This window comes from Heptranchias perlo, chromosome 43 (genome assembly GCF_035084215.1).
Source record: "Heptranchias perlo isolate sHepPer1 chromosome 43, sHepPer1.hap1, whole genome shotgun sequence".
Lineage (NCBI taxonomy): Eukaryota > Metazoa > Chordata > Chondrichthyes > Hexanchiformes > Hexanchidae > Heptranchias > Heptranchias perlo.
The window spans coordinates 5,156,495-5,176,546 of record NC_090367.1 but is presented as its reverse complement, the minus strand read 5'-3'; the positions used below and the strand labels follow the sequence as shown (position 1 = coordinate 5,176,546).

The following is a 20,052-nucleotide window of genomic DNA, read 5'->3' as shown; positions in this document are numbered from 1 at the left end:
AACCTGTGGGTGATGTATTAGCGACTGTGGATAAACCTGTGGGTGATGTATTAGGGTCTGTGGATAAACCTGTCGGTGATGTATTAGGGACTGTGGATAAACCTGTGGGTGAGGTATTAGGGACTGTGGATAAACTGTGGGTGATGTATTAGGGACTGTGGATAAACCTGTGGGTGATGTATTAGGGACTGTGGATAAACCTGTGGGTGATGCATTAGGGACTGTGGATAAACCTGTGGGTGATGTATCAGGGACTGTGGATAAACCTGTGGGTGATGTATCAGGGTCTGGGGATAAACCTGTGGGTGATGCATTAGGGACTGTGGGTGATGTATTAGGGTCTGGGGATAAACCTGTGGGTGATGTATTAGGGTCTGGGGATAAACCTGTGGGTGATGTATTAGGGTCTGGGGATAAACCTGTGGGTGATGTATTGGGGTCTGTGGATAAACCTGTGGGTCATGTATTAGGGTCTGAGGACAAACCTGTGGGTGATGTATTAAGGTCTGGGGATAAACCTGTGGGTGATGTATAAGGGACTGGGGATAAACCTGTGGGTGATGCATTAGGGACTGTGGATAAACCTGTGGGTGATGCATTAGGGACTGGGGATAAACCTGTGGGTGATGCATTAGGGACTGGGGATAAACCTGTGGGTGATGTATTAGGGACTCGGGATAAACCTGTGGGTGATGTATTAGGGAGTGTGGATAAACCTGTGGGTGATGTATTAGGGACTGGGGATAAACCTGTGGGTGATGCATTAGGAACTGGGGATAAACCTGTGGGTGATGTATTAGGGACTGGGGATAAACCTGTGGGTGATGTATCAGGGTCTGGGGATAAACCTGTGGGTGATGCATTAGGGACTGTGGATAAACCTGTGGGTGATGTATCAGGGACTGTGGATAAACCTGTGGGTGATGTATCATGGTCTGGGGATAAACCTGTGGGTGATGCATTAGGGACTGTGGGTGATGTATTAGGGTCTGGGGATAAACCTGTGGGTGATGTATTAGGGTCTGGGGATAAACCTGTGGGTGATGTATTGGGGTCTGTGGATAAACCTGTGGGTCATGTATTAGGGTCTGAGGACAAACCTGTGGGTCATGTATTAAGGTCTGGGGATTAACCTGTGGGTGATGTATTAGGGACTGGGGATAAACCTGTGGGTGATGCATTAGGGACTGTGGATAAACCTGTGGGTGATGCATTAGGGACTGGGGATAAACCTGTGGGTGATGCATTAGGGACTGGGGATAAACCTGTGGGTGATGTATTAGGGACTCGGGATAAACCTGTGGGTGATGTATTAGGGACTGTGGATAAACCTGTGGGTGATGTATTAGGGACTGGGGATAAACCTGTGGGTGATGCATTCGGAACTGGGGATAAACCTGTGGGTGATGTATTAGGGACTGGGGATAAACCTGTGGGTGATGCATTAGGGACTGTGGATAAACCCACGGGTGATGCATTAGGGACTGTGGATAAACCTGTGGGTGATGTATCAGGGACTGTGGATAAACCTGTGGGTGATGTATCAGGGACTGTGGATAAACCTGTGGGTGATATATCAGGGTCTGGGGATAAACCTGTGGGTGATGCATTAGGGACTGTGGATAAACCTGTGGGTGATGTATTAGGGTCTGGGGATAAACTTGTGGGTGATGCATTGGGGACTGTGGATAAACCTGTGGGTGATGCATTAGGGTCTGGGGAGAAACCTGTGGGTGATGTATCAGGGACTGTGGATAAACCTCTGGGTGATGCATTAGGGACTGTGGATAAACCTGCGGGTGATGTATCAGGGACTGTGGTTAAACCTGTGGGTGATGTATCAGGGTCTGGGGATAAACCTGTGGTTGATGTATTAGGGACTGTGGATAAACCTGTGGGTGAGTTATTAGGGACTGTGGATAAACTTGTGGGTGATTTATTAGGGTCTGAGGATAAACCTGTAGGTGATGTATTGGGGACTGTGGATAAACCTGTGGGTGATGTATTAGGGTCTGAGGATAATCGTGTGGGTGATGTATTAGGGTCTGGGGATAAACCTGTGGGTGAGTTATTTGGGACTGTGGATAAACCTGTGGGTGATGTATTAGGGACTGAGGATAAACCTGTGGGTGATGTATTAGGGTCTGGGGATAAACCTGTGGGTGATGTATTAGGGTCTGTGGATAAACCTGTGCGTGATGTATTAGGGTCTCTGGATAAACCTGTGGGTGAGGTATTAGGGACTGTGGATAAACCTGTCGGTGATGTATTAGGGACTGTGGATAAACCTGTGGGTGAGGTATTAGGGACTGTGGATAAACTGTGGGTGATGTATTAGGGTCTGTGGATAAACCTGTGGGTGAGGTATTAGGGACTGTGGATAAACCTGTCGGTGATGCATTAGGGACTGTGGATAAACCTGTGGGTGATGTATCAGGGTCTGGGGATAAACCTGTGGGTGATGCATTAGGGACTGTGGATAAACCTGTGGGTGATGCATTCGGGACTGTGGATAAACCCACGGGTGATGCATTCGGGACTGTGGATAAACCTGTGGGTGATGTATCAGGGACTGTGGATAAACCTGTGGGTGATGTATTAGGGTCTGGGGATAAACCTGTGGGTGATGTATTCGGGACTGTGGATTAACCTGTGGGTGATGTATTAGGGTCTGAGGATAAACCTGTGGGTGATGTATTAGGGACTGTGGATAAACCTGTGGGTGATGTATTAGGGACTGTCGATAAACCTGTGGGTCATGTATTAGGGACTGTGGATAAACCTGTGGGTGATGTATTAGGGACTGTGGATAAACCTGTGGGTGATGCATTAGGGATTGTGGATAAACCTGTGGGTGATGTATCAGGGACTGTGGATAAACCTGTGGGTGATGTATCAGGGTCTGGGGATAAACCTGTGGGTGATGCATTAGGGACTGTGGGTGATGTATTAGGGTCTGGGGATAAACCTGTGGGTGATGTATTAGGGTCTGGGGATAAACCTGTGGGTGATGTATTGGGGTCTGTGGATAAACCTGTGGGTCATGTATTAGAGTCTGAGGACAAACCTGTGGGTCATGTATTAAGGTCTGGGGATAAACCTGTGGGTGATGTATTAGGGACTGGGGATAAACCTGTGGGTGATGCATTAGGGACTGTGGATAAACCTGTGGGTGATGCATTAGGAACTGGGGATAAACCTGTGGGTGATGTATTAGGGACTGGGGATAAACCTGTGGGTGATGTATTAGGGACTGGGGATAAACCTGTGGGTGATGTATTAGGGACTGTGGATAAACCTGTGGGTGATGTATTAGGGACTGTGGATAAACCTGTGGGTGATGCATTAGGAACTGGGGATAAACCTGTGGGTGATGTATTAGGGACTGGGGATAAACCTGTGGGTGATGCATTAGGGACTGTGGATAAACCCACGGGTGATGCATTAGGGACTGTGGATAAACCTGTGGGTGATGTATCAGGGACTGTGGATAAACCTGTGGGTGATGTATCAGGGTCTGGGGATAAACCTGTGGGTGATGCATTAGGGACTGTGGATAAACCTGTGGGTGATGTATTCGGGTCTGGGGATAAACCTGTGGGTGATGTATCAGGGACTGTGGATAAACCCGTGGGTGATGTATTAGGGACTGTGGATAAACCTGTGGGTGATGTATTAGGGACTGTGGATAAACCTGTGGGTGATGTATTAGGGACTGTCGATAAACCTGTGGGTCATGTATTAGGGACTGTGGATAAACCTGTGGGTGATGTATTAGGGACTGTGGATAAACCTGTGGGTGATGCATTAGGGATTGTGGATAAACCTGTGGGTGATGTATCAGGGACTGTGGATAAACCTGTGGGTGATGTATTAGGGACTGAGGATAAACCTGTGGGTGATGTATTAGGGTCTGGGGATAAACCTGTGGGTGATGTATTCGGGTCTGTGGATAAACCTGTGCGTGATGTATTAGGGTCTCTGGATAAACCTGTGGGTGAGGTATTAGGGACTGTGGATAAACCTGTCGGTGATGTATTAGGGACTGTGGATAAACCTGTGGGTGAGGTATTAGGGACTGTGGATAAACTGTGGGTGATGTATTAGGGTCTGTGGATAAACCTGTGGGTGAGGTATTAGGGACTGTGGATAAACCTGTCGGTGATGCATTAGGGACTGTGGATAAACCTGTGGGTGATGTATCAGGGTCTGGGGATAAACCTGTGGGTGATGCATTAGGGACTGTGGATAAACCTGTGGGTGATGCATTCGGGACTGTGGATAAACCCACGGGTGATGCATTCGGGACTGTGGATAAACCTGTGGGTGATGTATCAGGGACTGTGGATAAACCTGTGGGTGATGTATTCGGGTCTGGGGATAAACCTGTGGGTGATGTATTCGGGACTGTGGATTAACCTGTGGGTGATGTATTAGGGTCTGAGGATAAACCTGTGGGTGATGTATTAGGGACTGTGGATAAACCTGTGGGTGATGTATTAGGGACTGTCGATAAACCTGTGGGTCATGTATTAGGGACTGTGGATAAACCTGTGGGTGATGTATTAGGGACTGTGGATAAACCTGTGGGTGATGTATTAGGGACTGTGGATAAACCTGTGGGTGATGTATTAGGGACTGTGGATAAACCTGTGGGTGATGTATTAGGGACTGTGGATAAACCTGTGGGTGATGCATTAGGAACTGGGGATAAACCTGTGGGTGATGTATTAGGGACTGGGGATAAACCTGTGGGTGATGCATTAGGGACTGTGGATAAACCCACGGGTGATGCATTAGGGACTGTGGATAAACCTGTGGGTGATGTATCAGGGACTGTGGATAAACCTGTGGGTGATGTATCAGGGTCTGGGGATAAACCTGTGGGTGATGCATTAGGGACTGTGGATAAACCTGTGGGTGATGTATTCGGGTCTGGGGATAAACCTGTGGGTGATGTATCAGGGACTGTGGATAAACCCGTGGGTGATGTATTAGGGACTGTGGATAAACCTGTGGGTGATGTATTAGGGACTGTGGATAAACCTGTGGGTGATGTATTAGGGACTGTCGATAAACCTGTGGGTCATGTATTAGGGACTGTGGATAAACCTGTGGGTGATGTATTAGGGACTGTGGATAAACCTGTGGGTGATGCATTAGGGATTGTGGATAAACCTGTGGGTGATGTATCAGGGACTGTGGATAAACCTGTGGGTGATGTATCAGGGTCTGGGGATAAACCTGTGGGTGATGCATTAGGGACTGTGGGTGATGTATTAGGGTCTGGGGATAAACCTGTGGGTGATGTATTAGGGTCTGGGGATAAACCTGTGGGTGATGTATTGGGGTCTGTGGATAAACCTGTGGGTCATGTATTAGAGTCTGAGGACAAACCTGTGGGTCATGTATTAAGGTCTGGGGATAAACCTGTGGGTGATGTATTAGGGACTGGGGATAAACCTGTGGGTGATGCATTAGGGACTGTGGATAAACCTGTGGGTGATGCATTAGGAACTGGGGATAAACCTGTGGGTGATGTATTAGGGACTGGGGATAAACCTGTGGGTGATGTATTAGGGACTGTGGATAAACCTGTGGGTGATGTATTAGGGACTGTGGATAAACCTGTGGGTGATGCATTAGGAACTGGGGATAAACCTGTGGGTGATGTATTAGGGACTGGGGATAAACCTGTGGGTGATGCATTAGGGACTGTGGATAAACCCACGGGTGATGCATTAGGGACTGTGGATAAACCTGTGGGTGATGTATCAGGGACTGTGGATAAACCTGTGGGTGATGTATCAGGGTCTGGGGATAAACCTGTGGGTGATGCATTAGGGACTGTGGATAAACCTGTGGGTGATGTATTCGGGTCTGGGGATAAACCTGTGGGTGATGTATCAGGGACTGTGGATAAACCCGTGGGTGATGTATTAGGGACTGTGGATAAACCTGTGGGTGATGTATCAGGGACTGTGGATAAACCTGTGGGTGATGTATCAGGGTCTGGGGATAAACCTGTGGTTGATGTATTAGGGACTGTGGATAAACCTGTGGGTGAGTTATTAGGGACTGTGGATAAACTTGTGGGTGATTTATTAGGGTCTGAGGATAAACCTGTGGGTGATGTATTAGGGACTGTGGATAAACCTGTGGGTGATGTATTAGGGTCTGAGGATAAACCTGTGGGTGATGTATTAGGGTCTGGGGATAAACCTGTGGGTGATGTATTAGGGTCTGTGGATAAACCTGTGGGTGAGGTATTAGGGACTGTGGATAAATCTGTGGGTGATGTATCAGGGTCTGGGGATAAACCTGTGGGTGATGTATCAGGGTCTGGGGATAAACCTGTGGGTGAGTTATTTGGGACTGTGGATAAACCTGTGGGTGATGTATTAGGGACTGTGGATAAACCTGTGGGTGATGTATTAGGGACTGTCGATAAACCTGTGGGTGAGTTATTAGGGACTGTGGATAAACCTGTGGGTGATGTATTCGGGTCTGAGGATAAACCTGTGGGTGATGTATTAGGGTCTGTGGATAAACCTGTGGGTGATGTATTAGGGACTGTGGATAAACCTGTGGGTGAAGTATTAGGGTCTGAGGATAAACCTGTGGGTGATGTATTCGGGACTGTGGATAAACCTGTGGGTTATGTATTAGGGACTGAGGATAAACCTGTGGGTGATGTATTAGGGTCTGGGGATAAACCTGTGGGTGATGTCTTCGGGTCTCTGGATAAACCTGTGGGTGAGGTATTAGGGACTGTGGATAAACCTGTGGGTGATGCATTAGGAACTGGGGATAAACCTGTGGGTGATGTATTAGGGACTGGGGATAAACCTGTGGGTGATGTATTAGGGACTGGGGATAAACCTGTGGGTGATGTATTAGGGACTGTGGATAAACCTGTGGGTGATGTATTAGGGACCGTGGATAAACCTGTGGGTGATGCATTAGGAACTGGGGATAAACCTGTGGGTGATGTATTAGGGACTGGGGATAAACCTGTGGGTGATGCATTAGGGACTGTGGATAAACCCACGGGTGATGCATTAGGGACTGTGGATAAACCTGTGGGTGATGTATCAGGGACTGTGGATAAACCTGTGGGTGATGTATCAGGGTCTGGGGATAAACCTGTGGGTGATGCATTCGGGACTGTGGATAAACCTGTGGGTGATGTATTCGGGTCTGGGGATAAACCTGTGGGTGATGCATTGGGGACTGTGGATAAACCTGTGGGTGATGCATTAGGGTCTGGGGATAAACCTGTGGGTGATGTATCAGGGACTGTGGATAAACCTGTGGGTGATGTATCAGGGTCTGGGGATAAACCTGTGGTTGATGTATTAGGGACTGTGGATAAACCTGTGGGTGAGTTATTAGGGACTGTGGATAAACTTGTGGGTGATTTATTAGGGTCTGAGGATAAACCTGTGGGTGATGTATTAGGGACTGTGGATAAACCTGTGGGTGATGTATTAGGGTCTGAGGATAAACCTGTGGGTGATGTATTAGGGTCTGGGGATAAACCTGTGGGTGATGTATTCGGGTCTGTGGATAAACCTGTGGGTGAGGTATTAGGGACTGTGGATAAACCTGTGGGTGATGTATCAGGGTCTGGGGATAAACCTGTGGGTGAGTTATTTGGGACTGTGGATAAACCTGTGGGTGATGTATTAGGGACTGTGGATAAACCTGTGGGTGATGTATTAGGGACTGTCGATAAACCTGTGGGTGAGTTATTAGGGACTGTGGATAAACCTGTGGGTGATGTATTCGGGTCTGAGGATAAACCTGTGGGTGATGTATTAGGGTCTGTGGATAAACCTGTGGGTGATGTATTAGGGACTGTGGATAAACCTGTGGGTGAAGTATTAGGGTCTGAGGATAAACCTGTGGGTGATGTATTCGGGACTGTGGATAAACCTGTGGGTGATGTATTAGGGACTGAGGATAAACCTGTGGGTGATGTATTAGGGTCTGGGGATAAACCTGTGGGTGATGTCTTCGGGTCTCTGGATAAACCTGTGGGTGAGGTATTAGGGACTGTGGATAAACCTGTCGGTGATGTATTAGGGACTGTGGATAAACCTGTGGGTGAGGTATTAGGGACTGTGGATAAACTGTGGGTGATGTATTCGGGTCTGTGGATAAACCTGTGGGTGAGGTATTAGGGACTGTGGATAAACCTGTGGGTGATGCATTAGGGACTGTGGATAAACCTGTGGGTGATGTATCAGGGACTGTGGATAAACCTGTGGGTGATGCATTAGGGACTGTGGATAAACCTGTGGGTGATGTATTAGGGTCTGGGGATAAACCTGTGGGTGATGTATTGGGGTCTGTGGATAAACCTGTGGGTCATGTATTAGGGTCTGAGGACAAACCTGTGGGTGATGCATTAGGGACTGGGGATAAACCTGTGGGTGATGCATTAGGAACTGGGGATAAACCTGTGGGTGATGTATTAGGGACTGGGGATAAACCTGTGGGTGATGCATTAGGGACTGTGGATAAACCCACGGGTGATGCATTAGGGACTGTGGATAAACCTGTGGGTGATGTCTCAGGGACTGTGGATAAACCTGTGGGTGATGTATCAGGGTCTGGGGATAAACCTGTGGGTGATGCATTAGGGACTGTGGATAAACCTGTGGGTGATGTATTAGGGTCTGGGGATAAACCTGTGGGTGATGTATCAGGGTCTGGGGATAAACCTGTGGGTGATGCATTAGGGACTGTGGATAAACCTGTGGGTGATGCATTAGGGACTGTGGATAAACCTGTGGGTGATGTATTAGGGTCTGGGGATAAACCTGTGGGTGATGTATTAGGGACTGTGGATAAACCTGTGGGTGATGTATTAGGGTCTGAGGATAAACCTGTGGGTGATGTATTAGGGACTGTCGATAAACCTGTGGGTGATGTATTCGGGTCTGAGGATAAACCTGTGGGTGATGTATTAGGGTCTGTGGATAAACCTGTGGGTGAAGTATTAGGGTCTGAGGATAAACCTGTGGGTGATGTATGAGGGACTGTGGATAAACCTGTGGGTGATGTATTAGGGTCTGTGGATAAACCTGTCGGTGATGTATTAGGGCACAGGGTCTGAGGATAAACCTGTGGGTGATGTATTCGGGACTGTGGATAAACCTGTGGGTGATGTATTAGGGACTGTGGATAAACCTGTGGGTGAGGTATTAGGGACTGTGGATAAACCTGTGGGTGATGTATTCGGGTCTGGGGATAAACCTGTGGGTGATGTATTAGGGTCTGTGGATAGACCTGTGGGTGATGTATTAGGGTCTGGGGATAAACCTGTGGGTGATGTATGAGGGACTGTGGATAAACCTGTGGGTGATGTATTCGGGTCTGTGGATAAACCTGTCGGTGATGTATTAGGGCACAGGGTCTGAGGATAAACCTGTGGGTGATGTATTCGGGTCTGTGGATAAACCTGTCGGTGATGTATTAGGGCACAGGGTCTGAGGATAAACCTGTGGGTGATGTATTCGGGACTGTGGATAAACCTGTAGGTGATGTGTTAGGGACTGGGGATAAACCTGTGGGTGATGTGTTAGGGTCTGGGGATAAACCTGTGCGTGATGTATTAGGGACTGTGGATAAACCTGTGCGTGAGTTATTAGGGACTGTGGATAAACCTGTGGGTGATGTATTAGGGTCTGGGGATAAACCTGTGGGTGATGTATTAGGGACTGTGGATAAACCTGTGGGTGATTTATTAGGGACTGTGGATAAACCTGTGGGTGAGGTATTAGGGACTGTGGATAAACCTGTCGGTGATGTATTCGGGTCTGGGGATAAACCTGTGCGTGATGTATTAGGGACTGTGGATAAACCTGTGCGTGAGTTATTAGGGACTGTCGATAAACCTGTGGGTGATGTATTAGGGTCTGGGGATAAACCTGTGGGTGATGTATTAGGGACTGTGGATAAACCTGTGGGTGATTTATTAGGGACTGTGGATAAACCTGTGGGTGAGGTATTAGGGACTGTGGATAAACCTGTCGGTGATGTATTCGGGTCTGGGGATAAACCTGTGGGTGATGTATTAGGGACTGTGGATAAACCTGTGGGTGATGTATTAGTGTCTGGGGATAAACCTGTGGGTGATGTATTATGGTCTCTCCTCCCCACGTACAATTAAATTATGTTTCATTTATTGTTAGGTTCGATCTTTTTTTCGAAGTTGTGGATCTGGTGAATTGGAAAAAGTTGTCTCCTGGTTGGTGGCAGAACGTTAATCTCTTAATTGGTTGATTTCAAACCTCAATCAATAAGGGAACAGTCCTTTCCACCAATGATCTCTGCCCAATGATCTCTGCCAACCTGCCAGGCTTGCAAAAGTTAAAAAAGTCAGCATAACTGTGGAAGAAATGTGAGGGTCGGTTCACCAATCCTGTTCTCCTGGCAGGGAGCCATGCCCACATGTTGTGTGGTTTGGGTTTAGGGGTGTGACACCCTGGTGGTAATTCTTTGACTCTGAGCTCCCTTCGAAGAGGGATTCCCCGCTGGGAGCACCAGTTTGGTGAATTTACCCTATAGTTTAAAGGTACATGCATTGAAGTGTGGCATCGCAGGGCCTGATTTGACTCAAGGGATGGGGCACCCTGGCGTTGGCATTAGACTGTCATAATGCTCTCGCCTTGCATCTCCTGTTTGATACCGTCTCTTTTTTTAAAAAAAACCTATTTTAGTGCTATTCTTTATCTAACCTCAGGGATCAAATAATTGCTACATTTGAACTGCTGCACTGAAATGTGTGGTGTACTGACAGGGTATCTTGTTTGAATTTTTGATTTTAAATCCTGAATGCATTGTGACTTTCAGTTGGGATATTGCAACGAAGAGAAATCGTCCCATTGATAGCCAAGTTTGGGCCACCCAGTGACCAAAACATACTGAGTTGGGCTGTGTGAGCTGGGTTTGGTGAAGGGTATTGGATCCAAGCCACGAGTCCTGATTGGGGGGGCGGGGGCGTAAAATAGTTTGCAGTGAATGTGTTGTCTCCATCACCAAGACCGCCTACTTCCACTTCCGTAACACTGCCCGGATCCGCCCCTGCCTCAGCTCATCTGCTGCTCAAACCCTCATCTGTGCCTTTTGTTATTTCTGGACTTGATTATTCCAATGCTCTCCTGGCCGACCTCCCGTATTCCACCCCCACCCCCCCATAAACTTGAGCTCATCCAAAACTCTGCTGCACGTATCTTAACTCGCGCCAAGTCCCGTTCACCCGTCACCCCTGTGCTCGCTGACCTAACATTGGCTCCCAGTCTGGCAACGCCTCAATTTTAAAATTCTCATTCATGTTTTCAAATCCCTCCATGGCCTCGCCCCTCCCTATCTCTGTAACCTCCTTCAGCCCTACATCCCTCCGAGATCTCTGCATTCCTCCAATTCTAGCCTCTTGTGCATCCCCGATTTTAATCGCTCCACTATTGGCGGCCGTGCCTTCAGCTGCCTAGGCCTTACGCACTGGAATTCCCTCACCGCCTCTGTACCTCTCTCTCCTCCTTTAAGATGCTCCTTAAAACCTATCCCTTTGACCAAGCTATTGATCACCTCTTCTAATATCTCCTTATGTGGCTCGGTGTCAAATTTTGTTTGATAATCGCTCCTGTGAAACACCTTAGGATGTTTTACTATGTTAAAGGTGCTGTATAAATGCAAGTTGTTGTGGAGGCACTGAAACAAGGTGGGTTTTTACATAGCAGTTTCAATCGACAGGGAAGTTGTATAGCGATTTGATAAAAGGACACAGTATCGTGTTCATCGGACTCTTCACTTAACGATGACCCTACATAAAGAGACCATTGTGCTGTCACTATGAAGCTCACAAACCTCAGAACTCTTGTTGCGTACTCACGCCTGAATATTGACAGCTAGCCGCTTGTTTAGCTGGCGTCTGTATGCTCTCTTACCAGATGAAACGCTTCATTGTCTGTTGGCAGTACCTGTGTCTTGGAACTTTCTGTGCCCGCTGATGCAAAGCTGGCTCAAACGCTCTGGCATTTCCCCACTGCAAAGATTCCCAGTTTTTTTCCCTGAAAGCAGGACAGTCGAAGATTGCTGTCACTAAGAGTTCAGTGAAGTGTGACGGTGAAATATTCATACTATGCGAAACATCACCAATACAAAACAGAGCTGTCCCTTCATACTTGGCTTGTGCTTGTAGACTGTTTTGAGCTTTACAACACTACAGTGAAGTACTGGTAGTTACAGATCTGTCACTGAAGGTCACGTTTGAGGTAATGAATTAAGGGTTATCACGTATCAATCAGTCTGATACAGTACATTAACAATTAAAAAAAAATCTTTTTCTTCTGTAATGTTGCATTGCAATTCGCCAGTAACTGGGTAGTAACAGAATTGGGCGCCACTATGATGCCGCATGGAGCCTAATGACCTGCAAATGCTCGTTCCTGATTGTTAAATAGACAGGTCATTCAAACTTTAACTTTTTCCAGGGAATTTTGGAGTTTGGTCATCAGTTTTAGGCTTCGGCTCAGAAGCATACAGCGTATAGTAACTGGCTATTGATTTTTCATCCGTAACAAAGTATGACATCTGCAATGTAACGTTTGCATATGCAGATGTACTATTTTTAATATGCCTATATTATTTTCCTTGGTAGATGTTGGGAGTGTACTTTGAATGGCATGTCCTCCCATGCTTTCCTTTCTCTTCCAAGTACAGCCTGTCCTCATCGTCATTCAACCTTGGTCCTCCTCGTGGAGCAGAGGTCTTCTACTGTTTTTCGCCATTCAACTCTGTTTTGGACAACCACTTCCGACTGATCCCATGTGTAGCCCCCTCTTTTTACTTTGGCATCCATAGTTCTACGCCAGCTGTTCTTTGGTCTGTCTGGTCTTCCCTGAGCATGTGTTTGTTCTTTACCTTCCTTCCTCCCGTTGAGATGTGATTACTCTTTGGCCCGTTAACTCACTTGGAAACTCTTCCATCAGTTTGGAATTGGGCAGACTCCCAACTTTTTGACTTAATTTCCTTTGCTAAATGGCCGTTATTTACCTGTGTCCCTAAACACTGCGCCTTTGCAAGTTATTTGACTTGATGTGGCATCTCAGTTGAAGCCCGATGCTGGTGTGGGCACTGCCTGTCGGTGTGGGCACTGCCTGTCAGCATGGGCACTTCAGGTGTCTTGCTTTAGTGTATGCTTCCTCATCATGAGCAATGCCACAGGAGATCTTTTTTAAAAGCTAGTCTTTGACCTGGAAATTCACAAGTACTCTCCAATCTGCAAAATTCTCTTACGAAACAACAATTAAACTCTGACTGCCATTGTGTTTATTTAACAATTAAACCTTGTGGCCTTAAAGGGACATAACCCTTTTATCAGTAGACTAATACAATGTGCACTGTACAATGCTGTCATCGTTATAAAGCAACATATCATCTGATTTGTCGTGTGCAATGCACAGGAGATCTAATAGCAGTTGTAAAAGAAGTGGTTCATCCTTGGTCCTGTCTTTAACCTAATTGGCACCAGGTTGATGAAAACCAGGTGCAAACTGTTATAGTTCCAGGTGTTTGTGAGTTAACTGTTCTGCCTCTTCTGTTCACAGGTGGTGAGCAGAAATTATTTAACAAAGAAAGTCTTGATGGGAACAATCAGTGCGTCGTACAGGATCTGGCTACAGACTCTCTTGGCCAACATGGTGGTCAGAACGCTGTAGAGGAATCCACTACTGACTGTCCTAGCCCATGCGATGCAGACACTGGAGAGGAGTCAGCAGCAGATTCTACTGGCCCAAATGATGGAGACAGTGGAGAGGAGTCGGCTGCTGATAGTCCTGGTCCATGTGATATGGATACTGTAGAGGAGTCGGCAGCTGATACTCCGGGCCCAAGTGATGGGGACACTGGAGGGGAGTCGGCACCAGATTCCACTGGCCCAAGTGATGGGGACACTGGAGAGGAGTCGGCTGCTGATAGTCCTGGTCCATGTGATGGGGACACTGGAGAGGAGTCAGCAGCTGAGACACCGGGTCCAAGTGATAGGGACACTGGAGAGGAGTCGGCACCAGATTCCACTGGCCCAAGCGATGGAGACACTGGAGAGGAGTCGGCACCAGATTCCACTGGCCCAAGCGATGGAGACACTGGAGAGGAGTCGGCACCAGATTCCACTGGCCCAAGCGATGGAGACACTGGAGAGGAATTGGCTGCTGATAGTCCTGGCCCATGTGATGGGGACACTGTAGAGGAATTGGCTGCTGATAGTCCTGGTCCATGTGATGGGGACACTGTAGAGGAATTGGCTGCTGATAGTCCTGGTCCATGTGATGGGGACACTGTAGAGGAATTGGCTGCTGACTGTCCTAGCAAATGTGATGGGGGCACTGTGGAGGAGTCAGCAGCTGATAGTCCTGGCCCATGTGATGGGGACACAGTGGAGGAATCAACAGCTGATAGTCCTGGCCCATGTGATGGGGACACAGTGGAGGAATCAACAGCTGATAGTCCTGGCCCATGTGATGGGGACACAGTGGAGGAATCAACAGCTGATAGTCCTGGCCCATGTGATGGGGACACAGTGGAGGAATCAACAGCTGATAGTCCTGGCCCATGTGATGGGGACACAGTGGAGGAGACAGCAGCTGATAGTCCTGGCCCATGTGATGGGGACACAGTGGAGGAGACAGCAGCTGATAGTCCTGGCCCGTGTGATATGGACACTGTAGAGGAATCAGCAGCTGATAGTCCTAGCCCGTGTAATGGGAATATCATAGAGGAGTCAGCTGCTGGCCGTCCTAGCCCTTGTGATGGAAACACTGTAGAGGAGTCGGCTGCTGGTCGTTCTATACCTTGTGATGGGAACAATGTAGAGGAGTCAGATGCTGATAGTCCAAGTCCGTCGGATACTCAGAGCACAGCAGAAGAACCAGCTAGCAGTCCTTGTGAGCAGGGCACTGTGGAAGAGATGGAAACAGATAGGCCTAGCATGGTCAAGGATACTGTGGAAGAATCAGCTACTGAGTGCCCTAGCCTGGGTGGTGGTCGAGATACTGTAGAAGAGCTGGCTGCCGATTCTTCGAACCTGCCATTATCCAGTGGTGTGACGGTACAGGAGATAGTGACACAATTCCCAGAGAGCGCCAATGGCCCTGATCGTACAGTGGACACAGCAGTTGCTGACTCTGATGGTGTAGACTACACTGCAACGGAGGGCGCCCCTGCCAATCTAGATGAATATGGGCAGGCCAGCAGCGAGTATGGAGCCATAGAGTCTGAGGACAGCACCCCGCCGTATCCAGCGGACTTCGAGAAATACTGGAAGATAGTGGAGGATAATCCGTACGATTTCACAGGATGGACGTATGTGCTGCAGTACGTGGAGCAAGAGGTGAGGCTCTCGTGTAATTTGGGCATCAACTGCTGATGCTCCCTCTTTATCCCAGTGAATCCCTGTATCTCCACATGTTCACCCTCTCTATCCCAATGAGCCTGTCTCCCTGCCTGTTCACCCTCTGTAACCCAGTGCACCCCTGTATCTCTGCCTTTTCACCCTACATAACCCAGTGCGCCCCCTGTATCTCTGGCTGTTCGCCCTCTGTATCCCAGTGCGCCCTGTATCTCTGCCTTTGTGCCTTCTGTATTCCAGTGCGCCTCTATGTACATGTTAAGGATAGTATTAGATTAAAAGAAGAGGCCTATAATGCGAAGAAGAGTAGTAAGCCTGAGGATTGAGAGTTTTAGAAACCAGCGAAGGATGACCAAAAAATTGATGATAAGGGAGAAAATGAAAGTAAACTAGGAAGAAATATAAAAACAGATTGTAAGAGTTTCTACAAGTATGTAAAAAGGAAGAGAATAGCGAAAGTAAACGTGGGTCCCTTAGAGGCTGCGGCAGGAGAAATTATCATGGGGAATAAGGAAATGGCAGAGACATTAAACAAGTATTTTGTATCTGTCTTCACAATAGAAGACACAAAAAGCACACCAGAACAGTGGGGAACCAAGGGTCCAATGAGAGTGAGGAACTTAAAGTAATTAATATCTGTAGAGAAAAAGTACTGGAGAAACTAATGGGACTAAAAGCCAACAAATCCCCTGGACCTGATGGTCTACATCCTAGGGTTCTAAAAGAGGTGGCTGCAGAGATAGCGGATGCATTGGTTGTGATCTTCCAATTCCAGATTCTAGAACGGTCCCAGCAGTTTGGAAGGTAACAAATGTAACCCCGCTATTCAAGAAAGGAGGAAGAGAGAAAACAGGGAACTACAGGCCAGTAGCTTGACATCAGTCATCAGGAAAATGCTGGAATCCATTATTAAGGAAGTGGTAACAGGGCACTTAAAAAATCATATGATTAGGCAGAGTCAACGTGGTTTTATGAAAGGGAAATCGTGTTTGACAAATTTATTAGTTTTTTGAGGATGTATCTAGCAGAGTAGATAAAAGGGAACCAGTGGATGTGGTATATTTGGATTTTCAAAAGGCATTTGATACGGTGCCACATAAAAGTTTGTTACACAAGATAAGGGCTCATGGGGTTGGGGGGTAATATATTAGCATGGATAGAGGATTGGTTAATGGACAGAAAACAGAGAGTACGGATAAATGGGTTATTTTCAGGTTGGCAGGCTGTAACGCAAGGATCAGTGCTTGGGCCCAGCTATTTACAATCTATATTAATGACTTAGATGAACGGACCGAGTGTAATGTATCCAAGTTTGCTGACGATACAAAGCTAGGTGGGAAAGTAAGCTGTGAGGAGGGCACAGAGTCTGCAAAAGGATATAGACAGGTTAGGTGAGTGGGCGAGAAGGTGGCTGATGGAGTATAATGTGGGGAAATGTGAAGTTATTCACTTTGGTAGAAGAATAGAAAAACATAATATTTTTTAAATGGCGAGAAACTGTTGAATGTTGGTGTTCAGAGGGATTTGGGTGTCCTTGTACACGAAACACAGAAAGTTAACATGCAGGTACAGCAAGCAATTAGGAAGGCAAGTGGCATGTTGGCCTTTATTGCAAGGGGGTTGGAGTACAAGAGTAACAAAGTCTTACTACAATTGTACAGGGCTTTGGTGAGACCTCAACTGGAGTACTGTGTACAGCTTTGGTCTCCTTAACTAAGGAAGGATATATTTGCCTTAGGCGGTGCAACGAAGGTTCACTAGATTGATTCCTTGGATGAGAGGGTTGTCCTATGAAGAGAGATTGAGTAGAATGGGCCTATACTCTCTTGAGTTAAGAAGAATGAGAGGTGATCTCATTGAAACATATAAGATTATGAGGGGGCTTGACAGGATAGATGCTGAGAGGTTGTTTCCCCTGGCTGGAGAGTCTGGAACTAGGGGGCATAGTCTCAGGATAAGGGGTCGGACATTCAAGACTGAGATGAGGAGGAATTTCTTCACTCAGAGGGTTGTGAATCTTTGGAATTCTCTACCCCAGAGGGCTGTGGATGCTCAGTTGTTGAATATGTTCAAGGCTGAGAGCGATAAATTTTTGGACTCGAGGGATATGGGGATCGGGCGGGAACGTGGAGTTGAGGTTGAAGATCAGCCATGATCTTATTAAATGGCGGAGCAGGCTCGATGGGCTGTATGGCCTACTCCTGCTCCTATTTCTTATGTCCTTATATCGTCCACACTGGGATACAGAGGACCTGGCCTTTTCCTACAAGAAAAGGAGCAAGGAACGATCAGCAGTGGTCCTGTTTCATAGTTCCACTGTAATGGTCCCTTTCAGCTGCTGTGTGGAAGCTTGGATCACTCCTTTGATCCCTCCTTCCTGTTGCCATTCCCTTGCCTGCTTTAGCTGCCGAGCAACAAAAGGAGAGGGTACAGCACTGAATCCCAGCCTGGTCAACCAGGCACGCTGTGAATGGAAGCCCAGGGCACTTGAAGCAGCAAGACTGGCGAGAGGGAATGTGTAACCCTCAGCCCTTATAGTGAGTACCTCTGGTCTGGCTTAGGGGAGTGTTTTTCTGGGTACATTCTTGGGGCTGACCAGGGCCGATCTGATGTTAATTCCACGTCTCCTTTCAGAATCACATCTGGGCAGTTCGGAAGGCATTCGACGCGTTCTTCACCCGCTACCCCTACTGTTACGGCTACTGGAAGAAATACGCTGATATAGAAAAGCGTTTGGGATTCACTAAAGAGGCCGAGGAGGTGAGGGGCTGATTCTAGGAGCTTCGAGGTTCTGTTTCCTGCAATTGTTTAAGCTGATGACTAATGCTGCTGGTACTTTACAAGGAGGAGATCTGGCTGATAAGTTCACTGGAATTTGCATAGCGGAGTCATGTCACATGGCCACTGGGCTTATTTTGAATATTGGTGCCAACTTGCTGTAGGAAAAACTGCACTTAAGCCAATCCACTTTGTATAGTACGCTTGTGTTTATTCTGCTAGTCAACGTAGAGGTACAGAACCATAGAAGTTTACAGCGCAGAAAGAGACCATTCGGCTCATTGTGTGTGTGCTGGCTCTTTGCGCGAACAGTCCAAAACTAATCCCACTCTCCTGCTTTCTCCCCAGAACCCTGCATCTGCTCTGCCTCAACTACTCCATGTGGCAAAGCATTCCAAGCTCCAACAATTCACTGCGTAAATTATCTTTTCCTTACCCCTCTCTTCATTGCCTTAGTGAGAATTTTAAATTGATGTCATCACTGACTCCCCAAGGTAAGGGCTGTCAGTGCAGGGAAATGGAGCCCTTCACATTTCAGTACCAACTGTCCCATCAAACTCTCCCAGGGTTAGATACAGAGTAAAGCTCCCTCTACACTGCCCCATCAAACAGTCCCAAGGCAGGTACAGCACGGGTTAGATACAGAGTAAACCTCCCTCTACACTGTCAAAATAATGTGCCTTAGCCCCAAATCTCAGAAGCATCACACTTTATCCAGTTCCTACTGACGTGTTCTAACACCTGCAGTTTGCTGTTTCTCTGGTGCAGGTTTATCAGCGAGGGCTGCAGTCCATCCCACTTAGTGTGGATCTGTGGGTTCATTACATCACTTATCTGCAGGAGATCCTTGAACCCACCAGCCCTGAAACTCCAGTTAAACTCCGGAGGTAAGCCTGAATTATCCGCCGTTGGAATGGATCGGAGGGGTGAGGGCGGTTAATATTCGGTGCATGAACCAGAGTTCCAGCTCATTTTCTAAGCAAGGTCCAGACTAGTTGATGCTATTTAATCTCCTCTTTGGGGCAAGGTTTTGAAGAAGGGTCTGAACAGAGAAGAAGTTGTTATAAGGTGGATTATTGCAGGGGCGGTGGGTGGAGGAGACCAGGGGTAGAACATTCTCAGCAATAGGGAGCAGCCACCGGGCCGAGTAACCAGTCTCTGACCGATCCCAACCTACTCGCTTTCTCACCATATCCCTCGATGCCTCCTCTCCAGAAATGCCCCTTTAACCCATTTATACTGTCTGCTTCACTGCCTTTCCCAGGTATTTTATTTCATAGCTCTATTACCCTGACTCCCCTTCTTATTCCCCACGTTATAATTTGCATCACCGTGGTTTAACAGTTTGTTTGTCGCTTCCCTTCATAATTTTCCTTCACCGGATCACAAAGTCTCCTTTTTCCCCCAAGAAAAGTTCCAGCCCAATTTTCTTAACCTTCGTTCATGCTTGGCTCTGTCTCCTTTCAAGGGCAGTAATATCTCCTAGGGTTGGTGGGTAGCACTCTCACCTCTCTGCATCAGAAGGGTGTGGGTTTGAGCCCCGTTCCAGGACCTGAGCCCATAAACTCAGCTGATACCCGAGAGCAGTACTGAGGGAATGCTGCGCTGTGGGAGGAGAGCAGGGCAGTTCTCCCGGTGTCTCGGCAACCATTCCTCCCTCGACCAACACCACCATAGACAGATTAACGGTCGTTCATCTCATTTGCTGTTTGTGGATCTTGCAGTGTGCAAAATAGTTGCCGCGTCACCACACTTCAAAAAATAATTCATTGTACGTGAAATGATTTGAAATGTTTGTGAGGGCAGTGTTAAGATGTTGTACAATTACAGAAAGAAAGACTTGCATTTCTATAAAG

At 47.4% G+C, this 20,052-nt stretch overlaps 1 protein-coding gene across 2 annotated transcripts in view; it reads left to right on the top strand.

The window, feature by feature from the left end:
* The window catches only part of LOC137306458 (pre-mRNA-processing factor 39-like), a 47,674-nt gene that overhangs the window by 8,267 nt on the left and 19,355 nt on the right, over positions 1-20,052 (top strand). For both annotated transcript variants that reach the window (XM_067975679.1, XM_067975680.1), the window contains exons 2-4: positions 13,620-15,400; positions 18,053-18,178; positions 18,965-19,083. In XM_067975679.1, the coding sequence (XP_067831780.1) occupies positions 13,620-15,400; positions 18,053-18,178; positions 18,965-19,083 (2,026 nt within the window). The remainder of the gene's footprint in view (positions 1-13,619; positions 15,401-18,052; positions 18,179-18,964; positions 19,084-20,052) is intronic.